The sequence below is a fragment of the Heterodontus francisci genome, chromosome 36, assembly GCF_036365525.1.
Source record: "Heterodontus francisci isolate sHetFra1 chromosome 36, sHetFra1.hap1, whole genome shotgun sequence".
Classification (NCBI taxonomy): domain Eukaryota; kingdom Metazoa; phylum Chordata; class Chondrichthyes; order Heterodontiformes; family Heterodontidae; genus Heterodontus; species Heterodontus francisci.
Genome location: NC_090406.1, coordinates 25,235,471 through 25,252,739, shown reverse-complemented (window position 1 = coordinate 25,252,739; position 17,269 = coordinate 25,235,471). Strand labels below are relative to the sequence as shown.

The 17,269-nt window shown below is 42.7% G+C and overlaps 1 protein-coding gene across 2 annotated transcripts in view; it reads left to right on the top strand.

The window, feature by feature from the left end:
• Positions 1 to 17,269, top strand: part of fzr1a (fizzy/cell division cycle 20 related 1a) — a 67,218-nt gene that overhangs the window by 45,371 nt on the left and 4,578 nt on the right. For both annotated transcript variants that reach the window (XM_068016374.1, XM_068016375.1), the window contains exons 9-13: positions 4,811 to 4,913; positions 7,562 to 7,746; positions 9,275 to 9,508; positions 10,159 to 10,263; positions 11,673 to 11,765. In XM_068016374.1, coding sequence (XP_067872475.1) covers positions 4,811 to 4,913; positions 7,562 to 7,746; positions 9,275 to 9,508; positions 10,159 to 10,263; positions 11,673 to 11,765 — 720 coding nt within the window. The remainder of the gene's footprint in view (positions 1 to 4,810; positions 4,914 to 7,561; positions 7,747 to 9,274; positions 9,509 to 10,158; positions 10,264 to 11,672; positions 11,766 to 17,269) is intronic.

The window sequence follows — 17,269 nt, the reverse complement described above, 5'->3', positions numbered from 1 at the left end:
CATTGGTTATGCTCGTCCACTCCCTACGGGGAGGCTAGATGTGAGTTATCGCCGAATGTCTTATTGTCATTGGGGCCTGGGGGTGGAAGGAGAAACTCCATTTGATCACTAGGCAGTGGATGTTACTTTGCTGGTGTTGAGGTCCACTGGTGGTCACGCAGTATTTCCCTTCTCCATGGTATGCCACCTGCGTCTGTTCATGGCAGGCGCTGGAAAGTTCAGGGATACAGTTTAGGGTGATATTAAAACCATGCGTGGCTCTCGTCCCTGTGTCTGTTTGGATGCCCCTGGTTCTTTAGTGTTTGGCTAGCATGTTGGTTAAATTTAAATCTAACTTAAAATTCCATTTAAACATTGCTTTGCTCAATGTGATTTAGAAGTCAGCAAGCTCATTATAGCTAACAGCTGTAATTCATTAATAAATACTGACTGGCTCTACACAATTATTCTAGCAGTTCAATTATTTTTTTAAATTAAGAGTTACAATTGAATCAGTGAATCTGGGCTATGTAGTTCTGCAATGAAGCTAGCCAATGTGCCGATGTACACTTAATGGAGTCTAACAACCTCTCTCGTTCAGGATACAAATAATGAACAGATTACCCAAAATGGGACCCTGCAGTCACCATTCACATTGCTTAGACAATATAATAACAAATAACTTGAATAGATCTTAATCCAACACCTAACCACATACTGATAGAATAGGGGTTATAAAGTTAGAACTACAGTGGATGATACTGATGCTAGATTTATGGATGACTGCTTTAAGTATAAAGGGAACCTTCATTGCCATGCTTTGCAACTTCAGGAACTGCTGTTCCCCGTTCCCAACTGCCCTGAGCTACTCCTTAGCCATACTAGTTTGTTAACCGTGACATTTAACTGATCACAATTGGCATCGCTCAAATTCTTACGGAACAGGCTTTGTTGGGTCCCCCAGTCAACCGACTTCGTTCTTTCCACGATCGTGGTTGCTAGACATGTCAGCAGTACTGCGGTTTTCATGGTCCTGTAAAGAGAGAATATAGCGGACGCCAGTCGTCACCGGTTAGTCCTTATCATTTTTTCCATTTTTGTACTCCTTGATCTGTGTCCAGTGTTTCCACCGGTCTTTCCCTTCCACATCCACACATACAGGTGTTGCTGGTCATTGGGACCTCGTAAGGTCTTTGCCAGCGAGATGCTCAGCCTGGTTTTGCAAGTAGGACCCTAACAATCACTTGATCCCCCTACTCCTGGCAACTTTTCCCTGTCCTTTTAGAATAACTTCCAATTTCTGATGTTCCCTCCTTAACCACATTTGAATTGAGTCGTCTTTAACTTGCTGCAAAAGTTTGAAAGGTTAAAACTGGGTTTCTGCCAGATTTCTATAAGGCTCCGGACTGATCTTTATATTTGGAAAACAAACTGGAGCTTCATCCCCAGTTGCCAGTAGTTTGTGCCAGTATGTCTCAATTTTAAAATCGCACTGAAAATCACAAATTCAAGCACACAAACATCATGCGCCCAAACAAAATAAATAAATCCACGCACACCCACAGACAGAAGAGTAGCACATGCATTTAAAGGAAGTGAAACAGAAATAAATCAATTACTTCAATGATCCCAATTCTCCTTTCTTCAAATATCTTGCACCAACTATAATTAGAAACTAAAGGAAAAGGATAAACTCTCATAAAGCAGACAAACTTCAAGAGGTTATGCAACAGCAGTTCACAGTCATTCTTTGATGAGTATTCTGAACTAGCTGATATGCATCCCCTTTTCTGAGGCCCATGGCCCTGGTTACCGGAGTCTTCATTTCGTCCAGGTGCCTCGAGCCATTCTCCCTTCCTCTGGTAGGGCTGAGTAAATCCGTGAGCTTAATGCATGGTCTATCCTGGTCTCGCGCTTTGACTGCAAAACCTGGTAGGCAGCCTTAACATCGTCTCGCTCCTGCTCGGCTTCACTACACCTCTGCTTCAACAATCTCTCGTCTGCCTCCCTCTTTACACTTTCCCTTGATATATCTGCACAATATGCCTTCAGGAGCTCCACTTTCCAGGCCCACCGACCTGTCTCTTCTATGTGTCTGGGTCGTTCCTTTTCTCATTTATCCCTTTCTTTCTGTAATTGACTCTTTGTCCTGTCACCTATGGCACACCTATCTTCCTTCTCTTTCCTTAATTTACTCAATTCAAACTCTGACTGTCTGTGCTTTTTTCACTACCACCAAACAAAGAGCAAGTTAGAAAGCAATACTTTCTGATAACTTATTTTTATCGTAGCTTCTTCTTTGAACTTACACCAATTTAATTCAACTTCACTCAGATGCTTCACACACATTCACATTTACCATTCAACAACTTCTGAACACACACAAACCAAACACCAACATAGACCTACACACACACAAGTTGTCCTTCTTTTGTCCTTTCAGCAGTATTCCACACTACTGCAGTACTTCCAATGTAATTTCTACCAATCGTTTCCTGAAACTTTTTTCTATCCCTGGATTTGTTTCTGGACTGGCTGTTAATTCGTTTCTGCTTTTGGGAATGTTTGTGGACTCGCCAGCAGTGTCCGATATAAGAATTGATTCTGATCATAATTATCCTTCTGATCTTTTTTTTGGCCCTTCCGCCGTGAAATTTGTGCTTCTGGGGGGTCATTAGATTTCCACCCACCTTTTTTCATTTTACTGGTCAAATTCTCATCTGCTATAAACCTAGTAAGAGCCCACCCCCCCCACCCACCCAGTCCCCAATCTAGGACTTCTGCATTATTAGTCATTCTGTCAGTGTGGTCTGCCTGAGCGGTATTGACCTACAGGCAACCCTTAAATCCCCTGGACAGTATTGACCCGCGGGATTCCCTTTAAATCCCCTCCGCGGTATATGGACCTATGGATACCCTTTAAATCCCCTGTGCAGCTCGACCTTTTGTGAAGGTCTGCTTTGCGATCTCTCTCAGCGCGGTCTCCTGTGCAGTAACAGCCTTCGGAATACCTCTAAATCCCCTGCGTGGCTTCACCTACTATGTGGCTCAGCGTTGCGGCTTTCTCAGCATGGTTGTCTGCCCGGTTCTCTCAGCCTGTAACCTACTACCCTGGCGTGCACTTTGATCGCTTGGCACTCGAGTCTCCAGACATTTGTTCTTTTCCCACTTAAAGTACCAGTCCCGCGACTGTGACGTAGACCTTTCCTAACTATAGGTGGTAAAATAAAAGACACTCGCCGCTTGATTGGTCTCCTCACTGTCGCGGTCCCAATGTGGTGTATCCTGCTGACTGCGCCAAAATGTAAGGGTGAGGGCTTGCTCTGGAACCTAAAAACACCTCGAGAGTTGGATATCTTTTACAAACGTGCGATCTTTATTTATGAGCATGCAAGGGGAAGTCCTACTCTTAAGAATGATTGTAGGGGTTCTTCTAGTACAATGTTCCAGTAATTATTTTATCCAGTTTACAGGAGGTTTATTTAATTAGCTCCCACCTACTGTCTTCCCTAATCTCATCCTGCCTTGGTTATCTTATTCACCTTTTGATTAGGTTATTCATATGATTCGGGTGTCTCTCTCCTGATCTCGTTACCTTCTGATTAGATATTCATATAGTTCATGTGTCTGGCAGGCAAGCTTTCTCAAGTTTGTTTGTTTATTTATTTAGAGATACAGCACTGAAACAGGCCCTTCGGCCCACCGAGTCTGTGCCGACCAAGAACCACCCATTTGTACTAACTCTACAGAAATCCCATGTTCCCTACCATCTACCTACACTAGGGGCAATTTACAATGGCCAATTTACCTATCAACCTGCAAGTCTTTGGCGGTGGGAGGAAACCGGAGCACCCGGCAAAAGCCCACGCAGTCACAGGGAGAACTTGCAAACTCCACACAGGCAGAACCCAGAATTGAACCCGGGTCCCTGGAGCTGTGAGGCTGCGGTGCTAACCACTGTGCCACCCAAGTTATAGGGACCTAAGTTATGCCAAGTATCCCATGGCTCCCTATGCCAGTCTCTCTTACAGCTGCTGTTCAGTATAGCATTCATTGTTTCAGGGACAGAGTTACAAGAACTTCATAAAAACTAATCGTTACCTGTGCAGCACTGAGATGATTTGCTGTTGACGAACATTCAGACAGCTACTGAGTGTAGCATTTTCTTGCAAAAATATAAAACAATATTTTCATAGTAAATATTCCTGTCTCCATACCACTGAAAGTAAGCCCACATGATTTACTGTTGGTGGTATGAGGAGGATGTTTTAGTTTCAAGTATGTGCATACAAGGTAGCTAATCTCTTTTTTTTTATAGTAAAGTACTGAGGCTTTACTGGGTAATATGTCCTAAAGAAAACTTTGACGGTCAGTTAAATTTCATAGAAATGGGAATTTTAATTGCCACCAATTTTACCATTTTTCATGCAAAAATAAGTTTTATAATTATTGATTTAATTTTTTTTTTTTATTTAGAGATACAGCACTGAAACAGGCCCTTTGGCCCACCGAGTCTGTGCCGACAAAGAACCACCCATTTATACTAATCCTACAGTAATCCCATATTCCCTACCTACACTAGGGGCAATTTACAATAGCCAATTTACCTATCACCTGCAAGTCTTTGGCAGTGGGAGGAAACCGGAGCACCCGGCGAAAACCCACGCGGTCACAGGGGGAACTTGCAAACTCCGCACATTGAACCTGGGTCCCTGGAGCTGTGAGGCTGCGGTGCTAACCACTGCGCCACTGTGCTGCCCATTCTGCCATTACCATTTATAAGTAGCAACTGGAAAGGATCTTGGAATCATAATTATTTAATTTTATCTAGGGAAACTTGGTAGCAGTTGGAACACACAAAGGATATGTCCAGATCTGGGACGCAGCTGCAGGGAAGAAATTATCCACACTTGAAGGTCACTCTGCTAGAGTGGGTAAGTTGTTGAATTCAAGTTCATGAAATTTTTGTCAACAAAGTTTTGATTTGCCAAGAGCATTCTTTAAACTAGAATTCTGAAATCTGCTGCAACTTTGTGGAGCACAAATGTGTTCATATCACAAGTAATTACAATTAAGGATATGAAGGAACAGAGACAAAGAGAACATTTTAAGTAATGCATCTAATTTTCTTCTGATCTTGGCATTTTCATAATCCCTAAAAAGGTCTGTGATGCCCCTTTTCAGCCTAAGATAACTGGCATAAATGTGATGCCTTCACTACTACATTTATAATGCAACACTTTTGAGACTTAAACTCAAAAGGTGTGAATTTATTTTGAAAATGGTTGCATGAAGGATGAAGATTAGTTTTCAATTTTTATTAAAATTATACAGTACTAATTTGTCATGCCTTACCGACAGGAATTTTTTTTAAAATTGTGGCTGCTGTGCTTATGTTATTTCATTGCCCACCCTCTTTTTTTTTTTCCCCCTCTTTCATTGCCTCTACTTATAACACTTCCTCTCATTTGTGTATCTTTTCCCTACTCATCCTATATCTCAGCATTTTGTACAGTGATTCAGTTTTGAAGTCCTATTACTGTTCTCATTTGTAAACCAATTTACAAACAGCAGTGAGATGAATGCTGAAATAATCAGTTTTTGGTGGTGATGTTTGAGGGTGGAGACTGGAAAACTCCATGGTAGCCATTTAAATAGCACCATAGGATCCTTAATGTTCACTTGAACAGGCAGACCACTTCTTGGCTTAACATCTTGCCGTAGCAATGTAGCAAACCGTCAGTACTACACTACGAGAGGGTTCCACTTCAGGCTCCCACTCTCTTTACTCCCCTTCCTATGTTCATGGCAGAAAGGCAGTTTTCATAAGTGACCTGAATTTCCAGTGCACCCTTGTGCAATTAGGACGGTTTACCCTAATCTGACTACTTGAGCTTAAAATTCTTCCCTTTAAATATTGGCAAGACAAAAGCTGTTATTTTCAGCCCCTACGACAAATTCTGCTCCCTCATCATTTAACTCCATGGGCACTGTCCCAGGCTAAAACATACTGTTTGCACCCTTGCTATCCTGTTTAACTCAAAACTGAGTTTCTGACCCAATGTCCTTCCATCACAAAGACTTTTTACACCGCAATTTCAGCCCACCCACCGTTGAAACCCTCATTCGTGCCTTTATCACCACCTCCACCTTCCTTAAACTTTAGTTTGACCAAATGGCTGTTACTCATAACCTGTGCTATACCAAATTTTACTTGCCTATCATATCTACTTTGGATCCCAGTACCCCTGTGCCTCAAATTAATAATTCTTGTCTCTGTTTTAAATCTCTTTAGGTCCTCGGCTCTCCCTTGCTCCATAACTTCTACCAGTCCTAAAGCAACACCCACCATCTTTAACTATTTCTCTGGTTACAGCTTCTTCCGTATTCTCACCCCACCTTTGGCAGTTGTATCCTCGGCTACCTAGGTGTATCATTCTCTGGAATCCTCTCTCTCTAAGATCTGCATATTCAATGAACTGAAATGAAGTTATTGCCAAAGAAGTCTTTTACGCCACACGTTTTAGAGATATTGGGTATCTTGCTCTCAAATACATTCCTTGATGAGGCAGCAGTTGGAAAGAATGCATTTGTCTACTTTTCAGCTTGCACACATCAGCACTTCAAAGAGATCAAACTTTGATCTAACTTATTTGAGACTAGTGCACCAACAAAGTAGATGAATAGTCTGCCATTGAATATGAGAGTGGATCTATTCAGTTTTGAGTGTTGGAGCCCTCCATGAAATAAACAGTGGATCCTTTTCAGTTGCAACTCCTAAGTTGCAGCTGAAATTTTTTTTAAATGTGCATGATCTGCTTACCAGCTGTCCCTCAACTCACAAAAGTATAATACAGAAATGTATCATCATTACTGGGAAAAGGAAGGGTATTTTTTTTTTTAAATAAACAAAATCCAGTGTGGCAAGCAGAAAAATCAGATGCTTAATATAGAGCAATGAGTAACATTTTTAGTTTTTTACAATCACATGTTCATGTCTCTATTATATAAAACATTGAGTAGTTTCGATGTCGCTCCTTTTTCAGCTATAATAGCTGTATACATTGAGAAATACTTGACTTTGAGCAAAATAGTATTTCTCTCATTTCCCCCACCCAGCCTCCCCTTCAAAGTTTTACAATTACATTGCCTAGTTTTATTTGAAGTTTATTCAGGTAGGCAAAGCAGGAGCAACTATTGCTAGGTGTCCCAGCACCATTGCTATGTCTGCCTTTTGATTTGCAACTTCACTCTTCAAAATGTCCATCTGTGTATTAACATCATTCCAAAGCTGCAACAGAACATTCATGAAACTGCCCCCCTTCCAACTGGGAAGACATTTATCACAAAAGTGGACCTTTTGTAGATAGTACTGATGTCTATGCTATTCCAAGATTGGAATAGCAAGTTGGTAGAAATGAAAGAATAACTTTATATTTACTTTCTGCTGAACTGTTGTCAACAGACAAATTGGAAACCAATCAATTCAAATTGAAGTAGCTTTATGTAAAATGAAACAGTACAGGTTGTCAGTAGACGTGCACTGCAAGCAGTTTACATGTAAGGTTGATTTGTGCTTTAGGGGCCCTCGCATGGAATGCTGATCAGCTGTCATCAGGAAGTAGAGATCGTCTTATTCTTCAGAGAGATATCCGCACCCCACCATTGCAGTCAGAGCGACGGCTTCAGGGTCACAGACAGGAAGTTTGTGGTTTGAAATGGTCGACAGATCATCAGCTTTTGGCCTCTGGAGGAAATGACAACAAGGTAATCAAATTTATAAAGGAAAAAATTATAAACTGAGTTAACTGATCTAGGCTGTCGTGCCATAGGGGCCTTACAGTTGGGTTCACTGCCCTTTTGTTATGGAGGAGGAAATGGGGCTTCCACTCCTTGTCCTTATCAAGCAATTCATGTCAAAAAAAGGGAACACTTGAACAGGAATGGCTTTGGTTACGATTCTTCCAATGAGACATAGTCGACTACATTTACTTTTGCAGTTCACACATAACTAATTGGCACTTGGGTGAGGCACTGGAATGCAGTTAGAACTGTTGAGAAGTCCATCAATACCTCCGAGTAAGAAGCAAAATTGGCATGGCAAAAATTCTGTAAATTAAAGTGGTACTGTGCATTAAAGTACGGGCATGTGGTTTTGCGTGGTATTGTGTAGACTTTCACTTGTAATACCCCTTTATCAGTTGCTTGCCAGTCCCAGCTTCACTGCTGTGAGGAAATAGCAAGTATAAGCCATGGATTTTTCCACCAAGACAGCTTGTTCTGAGCAGTATTGGTAAGAGTTGGACACAAACTGTCTGCATGTTCACTGTTGAATATAGTTAGTGTGACCTGGGCTTACACCTCCTCATTTCAAAAAAAAAAGTATTGGCTGGTGCCATTGTTGTGTGATCAGGTGCAGACATGTGTGCACACAAACAGTGGCATCATTCAGGAATAATTAAACCACTTGGTTTGCTGAATGAGCATATTTTTTTTAAAACTGAGATATTACAGCCTCCAAATAGGAAGAGATGATGGCGTGGTGGTAATGTCACTTCGCTAGTAATCCAGAGGCCCAGACTAATGCCCTGGGGACACCGGTTCAAACCCCACCATGGCAGCTGGTGGAATTTAAATTCAATTAATTAATAAAAATCTGGAACTGAAAGCTAGTCTCAGTAATGGTGCCATGAAACTATCATCAATTGTCATAAAAACCCATCTGGCTCACTAGTCATTTTAGGGAAGGAAATCTGCTGTCCTTACCTGGTCTGGCCTACATGTGACTCCAGACCCACAGCAATGTTGTTGACTCTTAACAGTCCTCTGAACTGGCTTATCAAGCTACTGAATTGTCAAGGCCAATTAGGGATTGGCAACACATGCTGGCCTTGCCAGTGACGCCCACATCCCATGAAAGAATTAAAAAAATTGTTCTTCCAGTACTTTAAACTCTGGGTCAGTTACTTCAGTTATGTTAATTCAAATTCTGTACATTCTTCTTCTTCACGGGGTTCAATTTTCATATCTTCTTTGCTTCATCTGAAGTGATTTTTGGGCTTCATTTAGTGCCTGTTGCGTGCTGCTTAGGAAACGGAGTCAGTCCACTGATTTCTAAACTGCTGGTATTAGTGAGAGGTTAGTGCTACTTTGCTAAAACTCTTGCCACTGTGATTTGTAATTCACTTTGGGAGATCTGTTTTTTAGTAATCAAAACTTATTTAAAGACAAAATAGGTTGTACTTCATATTGCAAAATCTGATTCTTTTGCATGTAACTTATCATCTTTGTTTAGCTTCTGGTGTGGAACAACTCCAGTTCAGGGCCAGTACAGCAGTATACAGAGCATCTTGCAGCAGTGAAAGCCATTGCCTGGTCCCCTCATCAGCATGGTCTTCTTGCATCAGGTGGTGGAACTGCTGACCGGTGCATCCGTTTCTGGAATACTCTTACCTCTCAGCCTTTGCAGTGTATTGATACAGGTTCCCAAGTGTGCAACCTTGCTTGGTCCAAACATGCAAATGAACTAGTAAGTACAAAGTATTTTATTTGTTTTTACTGCATCTGGTATTGGTAAAAGTGAAGCAATTGGATTGTCTTAAAATCCCAACTGGTTCACTAATGTTCTTTAGGGAAGTGAACCTGATCTGGTTGATCTGTGACTCCAATCCCACACCAGCGTGGTTGATTCTTGCAAGGACTCTTGGCAATTAATGTCAGCCTTGCCAGCTAAGGGCACATTCCAAGAATGAATAAAATTTACATTATCTGCATTTAATGTATTTTAAAATTTCATTTCCTTTGAGTATTATTGTTTTCTTGGTTCATTAACAGTCACAAAGCATTGCATTTAGCCAGTAAATCATAGTGTTCTCATGCACTTGGGGGGATGGGTGAAGGGATACTTTCCATTCACTGAGAACTTAATGGGTAAGAAGTTTGGCAGATTTTATGGCAATTGAGAAAAGGGCAACAACTGAACTATAGAATAAATGTAGAAATTTACAGGTATAGTTTTGGAAAATATTGGTGCTGTTGTATAACAACAATATGTTACAGTAATAATGACGAGCGCAATTGAGAAACCTTTTCTTATTCAAACATTTTACGTCGCAGCACTGTGGTTTTACTTACATTTTTGTAATCATATTAGCGAAACAAGTCTTTTATTATCTGTAGGTGAGTACTCATGGATATTCACAAAATCAAATCCTAGTGTGGAAATATCCATCATTAACACAAGTAGCCAAACTGACTGGACATTCATACAGAGTGTTATACTTGGTGAGTTATTCATTATGATCTTTACTTTTATGTTGTATAATGCAAGGCTTAAAATTGTAATGTTTTTGGCTCCATAATAAAGTACATTTTCATCCACTGCTAGAAAGCTGTAAGGCTGGTTGTCTCTTTCAGGATAACTGTGTATAGGCTTGCTCTATTTTGCTAAGTGTCAGTAGCCTTCAAATGGTAGTTAAGATGCACGTTCTAGATGATAAAAGATCTGTTGCTAATTGTATCTCATGAATTTCATCTCTGTTTAGAGCATCAGTGAACTAACCCAACAAATTTAGCACCAGCTACTTAATCTGGGCCATGATGTGAGGGGCTTAGGTAAAGATATATGCCCACTATGAGAGTAGCTCCTTCTCCAGAGTATGTATGGACAAGCCAATGTAGGCTGGAGCCCTCCCACCTTGAAGCAGTTCCTCTTTTTGCCACAAAGCTACCTCACCCATTTCAGTCCTGAAGTATTGAACCTGAATTTAAGGAAATTGTCCCATTGTATGCCCATGACTTTGGGACTCAGTTAAAAGCCTGAAGACCCAGGCTGACCTAAGTGAGGAGGAGGTCTGGAGCCAGATCTGGAACACCACCATTCGTGGCAAAATGCAGGAAGACCCACTGAAGATCATACATTTCATCTACTGCACATCTTACACAGCACACCCTGTATATGCTCCACAAATTTCATCTTTCCATACCAGATAGTTGCTGAATGCACTGTGGCCAACAAAACACACTCCTGTGTGTAATCTGGTCATGTCTCTGGATCCAGCCATTCTGAGTTATAGTCTAGGAAACCATCAGGTGCATGAACAGACTTTCAGTCCTAAAGATTCTAGCTTGATGCTTGCTGGGTCTGCCGACTGGAATTGGGGGTGTTCCTTGCAATGTGCAGTCTAGCAGAACTCTCTCACAAGTAGCTGGATGAAGATGCCAGAATCCAAGACGAAACAATCTGCCTCAACTAGTTGGCCTGCAAAAAGAGGAAACTGTTGTAGGGAGGGAGAGCTCTAGCCTACATTGACCTGTTACTATGTACTCTGGAGAAGGAGTTACTTTTAGAGTCGTACTAAGAAACTTTTATTTCTGTCACAAGTAGCATTCAATCAAAATGTACAATATCCTCACAATGTGAATGTACACTTCTATATACAGGGGATTCATAAAACATAGACTTCAAATAGGAAGGTGACAGTATTCTGTTTCGCCACACTTTTTTGAGCAATATCTGTTTCAGTGAGTCTCCCATCAACCCTTTCCCAGTTAGAGAAAAAGATAAAAATAAGCAGTTAGTGAAAGTAGAACTTGCAGAAACCAGTTTTTCTTTTTAAATTACAAAAGAAATGTACTAGTCTTAAAAAAAAATATTGTAAATACACTGAATTCTTTTCTCTTCTAATCTGCAGGCAATGTCACCAGATGGAGAAGCCATAGTGACTGGAGCTGGAGACGAAACACTCAGATTCTGGAATGTTTTTAGTAAAACTCGTTCAACTAAGGTATGGTGTTGTGGGTAGCTGTGGTGATATCACGTCTGTACTAGGAATCTTTGATTTTAGATAAAGAATCAGCAGATCCTATTTGATTAATTATGGAATCATGCTATGTAAGAGTTGCAGGTCTGTGGTGGTTTGTTGCAACATCGGAATTTACTGTACAGTATGGTAGAACATAGTTTATTCCTACAGTTGGTCCCTTAATTCATTAGACAATTTTAGGATGGAGCAGAGATGCAGTACTTCCAACAGAATTGGAGGAGGAATTGAAAGAGCAGAATATAATATTGTACCAATCTGTCAAACCATCAGCAGCCAGTTGTAATGCAATATTTTCAGAGGCTAGGAAAGTTCATCAGCCTTGCTTTGTAGTTGGGGAATGGAATACCCATGTCCTTAACAACATCTTAGATGTACCTGCTTCTTATCCACTAATCATTGCGATGGTGATTTACACACTGAACCAAACTACCAAGTGGAATGCAGCTATCTGAATTGAGGTTCATAATAAGCACCGTAAAGACGGGGGCTACTCACCATCCGACAAAAATGGTGGTCGGTTACAAAGTTGGGTGTCTATTAATGATCATAACCTAATTTAAGATCCTAAACAGCGATTTAACATCCGCAGCACTGAAAGCAGCCAGAAGCACTGCACAAAGAACAGCCAGGCGCTGCGCAAACGCCTACTGGCAACACCTATGCAGTCATATTCAGCTGGCCTCAGACATCGGAAACATCAGAGGAATGTATGATGGCATGAAGAGAGCTCTTGGGCCAACCATCAAGAAGATCGCCCCCCTCAAATCTAAATCAGGGGACATAATCACTGACCAACACAAACAAATGGACCGCTGGATTGAGCACTACCTAGAACTGTACTCCAGAGAGAATGCTGTCACTGAGACGGCCCTCAATGCAGCCCAGCCTCTACCAGTCATGGATGAGCTGGACATACAGCCAACCAAATCGGAACTCAGTGATGCCATTTATTCTTTAGCCAGCGGAAAAGCCCCTGGGAAGGACAGCATTACCCCTGAAATAATCAAGAGTGCCAAGCCTGCTATACTCTCAGCACTACATGAACTGCTATGCCTGTGCTGGGACGAGGGAGCAGTACCCCAGGACATGCGCGATGCCAATATCATCACCCTCTATAAAAACGAAGGTGACCGCGGTGACTGCAAAACTACTGTGGAATCTCCCTGCTCAGCATAGTGGGGAAAGTCTTTGCTCGAGTTGCTCTGAACAGGCTCCAGAAGCTGGCCGAGCGCGTCTACCCTGAGGCACAGTGTGGCTTTCGTGCAGAGAGATCGACCATTGACATGCTGTTCTCCCTTCGTCAGATACAGGAGAAATGCCGTGAACAACAGATGCCCCTCTACATTGCTTTCATTGATCTCACCAAAGCCTTTGACCTCGTCAGTAGACGTGGTCTTTTCAGACTACTGGGGAAGATTGGATGCCCACCAAAGCTACCAAGTATCATGACCTCATTCCATGACAATATGAAAGGCACAATTCAACATGGTGGCTCCTCATCAGAGCCCTTTCCTATCCTGAGTGGTGTGAAACAGGGCTGTGTTCTCGCACCCACACATTTTGGGATTTTCTTCTCCCTGCTGCTTTCACATGCGTTCAAGTCCTGAAGAAGGAATTTTCCTCCACACGAGATCAGGGGGCAGGTTGTTCAACCTTGCCCGTCTAAGAGCGAAGTCCAAAGTACAGAAAGTCCTCATCAGGGAACTCCTCTTTACTGACGATGCTGCTTTAACATCTCACACTGAAGAGTGCCTGCAGAGTCTCATCGACAGGTTTGTGGTTGCCTGCAATGAATTTGGCCTAACCATCAGCCTCAAGAAAATGAACATCATGGGGCAGGACGTCAGAAATGCTCCATCCATCAATATTGGCGACCACGCTCTGGAAATGGTTCAAGAGTTCACCTACCTAGGCTCAACTATCACCAGTAACCTGTCTCTAGATGCAGAAATCAACAAGCGCATGGGAAAGGCTTCCACTGCTATGTCCAGACTGGCCAAGAGAGTGTGGGAAAATGGCGCAGTGACACGGAACACAAAAGTCCGAGTGTATCAGGCCTGTGTCCTCAGTACCTTGCTCTATGGCAGTGAGGCCTGGACAACGTATGTCAGCCAAGAGCGACGTCTCAATTCATTCCATCTTCGCTGCCTCCGGAGAATCCTTGGCATCAGGTGGCAGGACCATATCTCTAACACAGAAGTCCTCGAAGCGGCCAACATCCCCAGCTTGTACAAACTACTGAGTCAGCGGCGCTTGAGATGGTTTGGCCATGTGAGCCGCATGGAAGATGGCAGGATCCCCAAAGACACATTGTACAGCGAGCTCGCCACTGGTATCAGACCCACCGGCCGTCCATGTCTCCGCTATAAAGATGTCTGCAAACGCGACATGAAATCCTGTGACATTGATCACAAGTCGTGGGAGTCCGTTGCCAGCGTTCGCCAGAGCTGGCGGGCAGCCATAAAGACAGGGCTAAAATGTGGCGAGTCGAAGAGACTTAGTAGTTGGCAGGAAAAAGACAGAGGCGCAAGGGGAGAGCTAACTGTGCAACAGCCCCGACAAACAAATTTCTCTGCAGCACCTGTGGAAGAGCCTGTCACTCTAGAATTGGCCTTTATAGCCACTCCAGGCGCTGCTTCACAAACTACTGACCACCTCCAGGCGCGTATCCATTGTATCTCGAGATAAGGAGGCCCAAAAGAAAGAAAAACAGAATCACAAAATTGTTACAGTGCAGAAGGAGACTGTTTGGCCCATCCTGTCCGCACTGGCTCTCTGAAAGAGCAATTCCCTCAGTTCCATTCCCCTGCCTTCTCCCCGTAACCCTGCATGTTCTTCCTTTTCAGATATTTCCCTTTTGAATGCTTCAATTGAACCTGCCTCCACCACGTTCTCAGGCAGCGCATTCCAGACCTTAACCACTTGCTGTGTGGAAACGTTTTTCCTCATGTCACTTTTGCTTCTCTTACCAAATACTTTCAATCTTTGCATTCTCGTTCTCGATCCTTTCACAAGTGGGAACAGTTTCTCTCTCTCTCTCTCTCTCTACTCTGTTTACACCCCTCATGATTTTGAATACCTCTATCAAATCACCTCTCAGCTTTCTCTTCTCCAAGGAAAACAGCCCTAACTCCTCCAATCTATCTTCATAACTGAAATTCCTCATCCCTGGAACCATTCTCTTGAATCTTTTCTGTACTCTCTCCAATGCCGTCATGTCTTTCCTAAAGTGCAGCACCCAGAACTGGACGCAGTACTCCAGCTGAGGCCGAGCTATTGTCTTATACAAGTTCAACATAACTTCCTTTCTCTTTTACTCTCTGCCTCTATTAATAAAGCCCAGGATATTATATGCTTTATTAACAGTGCTCTCTACCTATCCTGCCACCTTCAGAGACTGATGCACATATACACCTAGGTCCCTCTGCTCCTGCACACTCTTTAGAATTGTATCTGTTGTTCTATATTGTCTCTGCATGTTCTTCCTACCAAAATGAATACTTCACATTTTTCTGCATTGAACTTTATCTGCCACCTGTCTGCCCATTCCACCAACTTGTCCTTTTGAAGTTCTACACTGTCCTCCTTACTGTTCACAGTGCTTCCAAGTTTCGTAGCATCTGCAAACTTTGAAATGGTGCCCTGTTCACCAAGGTCTAGGTCAGGAAAAGCCAGGCAACTTCCACTCAGTGTGTTGGTAGTCAAGGCTACTGCCCTGACATTGGGTTCACATCAATTATATACTGTTCTCGTTGACTTTCCAAGGTTAACATCAGCCATCAACTTATGCATGTCAGCCTCAACTACCACTCTTATCAAAAGTACAAGGAAACCTTGATGAACCCTGAGGAAAAGCAATTAGACTTTGTTTGCAGACGCTGTTGAACATAACGTCTCATTCAAGGATGCTTACAGATGCATTTGTGGCACTCTACAAAGCTCCAAAATCCACAATCCGTTGTGCTTTCTGCTACCTATATATAGTGTTACGACCAGGTGAGAAAGGTGTGTAGGGGTCTTTCTCAGCCTTCACCTGGTTTTATTGTAACAGGGTTTATGTTTTAAACACATTGTGTTTTAGCTTCCCCTTGGTGAATCCTTGTTCACCACTTTCCAATTATAAGGCAAAGAAGTGAGCACAAACAGGCTCTCTGAGGTTTAAAGAAAAGTAAAATTTATTAAAAACTTCAACTCTAATTTGTTTAACGCCTATAGATACATGCTGCACCCCGCTAGCATGCATACACGATACGCACATGCAAATAGAGACAGAGAAGAGCAGATGAAAAATAGTAGAGAGGTTTGAGGCAATCTCTGAAGAGAGATTTTTGTTACTATGCTTCGAGCTCGCTGTAGCCCTTGCTTGTAGATAGATCTTGCTTTTCGTTGGGGCCCAGTATTCTTCTTAAACCTTGTTCACTGTAGGAGGCTTTTCCCTCTTGGGGTTCATGTGTCTTCAGTGGGTTCCGAAGCTGATGAGAAAGAGATGAGCAGCAGCCAGGAGAAAGATTTTCTCAATCCAGGAGCTTTCTGCCAGTTTAAAATTCTGTGGCAAGTTCAAACTCAAAAAACTCCAACAGCCAGTTAGTCATGTGATCAAACTGGTCTGACCATGTCTGTTTGTGTATTCGGCCATCTTAGCAGTTAACCTGGTTGTGCTGTTGGTGGATAAAACAAATCCGAGTGAATAGGGAAATTTAAATTATCCTAAAGTGATTTTTAAATATAAACATGCCTCGTGGGGAGAAAATCCCCCAAGTCTGAATAGAAAAGGGGGCGGGGCTGAAAGATTCCAGATTTCCTTTGATAGACAGTAACATTATCCAATTAGAACTCTCATCATTTTGTAACGTGAGGTGACAAGTTGTAGAGAAGTTTTGGGAGCAAACGAGGGCCTCACAGCTGCTATGTTCGCTTGGATGCCTGGGTTATATTGAATATTAGTTATACAGGAGCTCCCATGAACACTCCATGTTCTGTCACAAGGGCAAGCCAACAGTGCTTTGGGTGTTGCAGGCATTGTCTGAAAAACAATTGGTGCTTCGCACTCAAGTCATGCATGTGGGGGGTCCATTTTCCAGTCCACTATCATCCATTTAACTGTTTATTTTGGGCTGGTTTTGGACGGTGGAACCATATTTCCAAACACAAAGGGCTGGATTTTGTTTTCCTGCCCCTGGGAGCGGCGGCAGGGTGTAAAGAATGGTGGCCGGCATGCACACGCTGCCACGCCGCTGCGATCTTGAGCCCAATGGCTCTTTAGAATATGCAGGGCAACCTTGGCAATGCATGAACGCGTCAGCTGTCCCTGTGCAGGTGCGGGCACCGTTTTTAAAGGACTGCCAGCCCTACGTAGAGAATGTAGAGTTGCCCCCGCCCCACTAGACTGAAAATGAATGCTTTTCCGCCCCCCTCCACTACACTAAATTAGCAGAGTTGACTACTTCTCCCCGCCCCCACCCCCC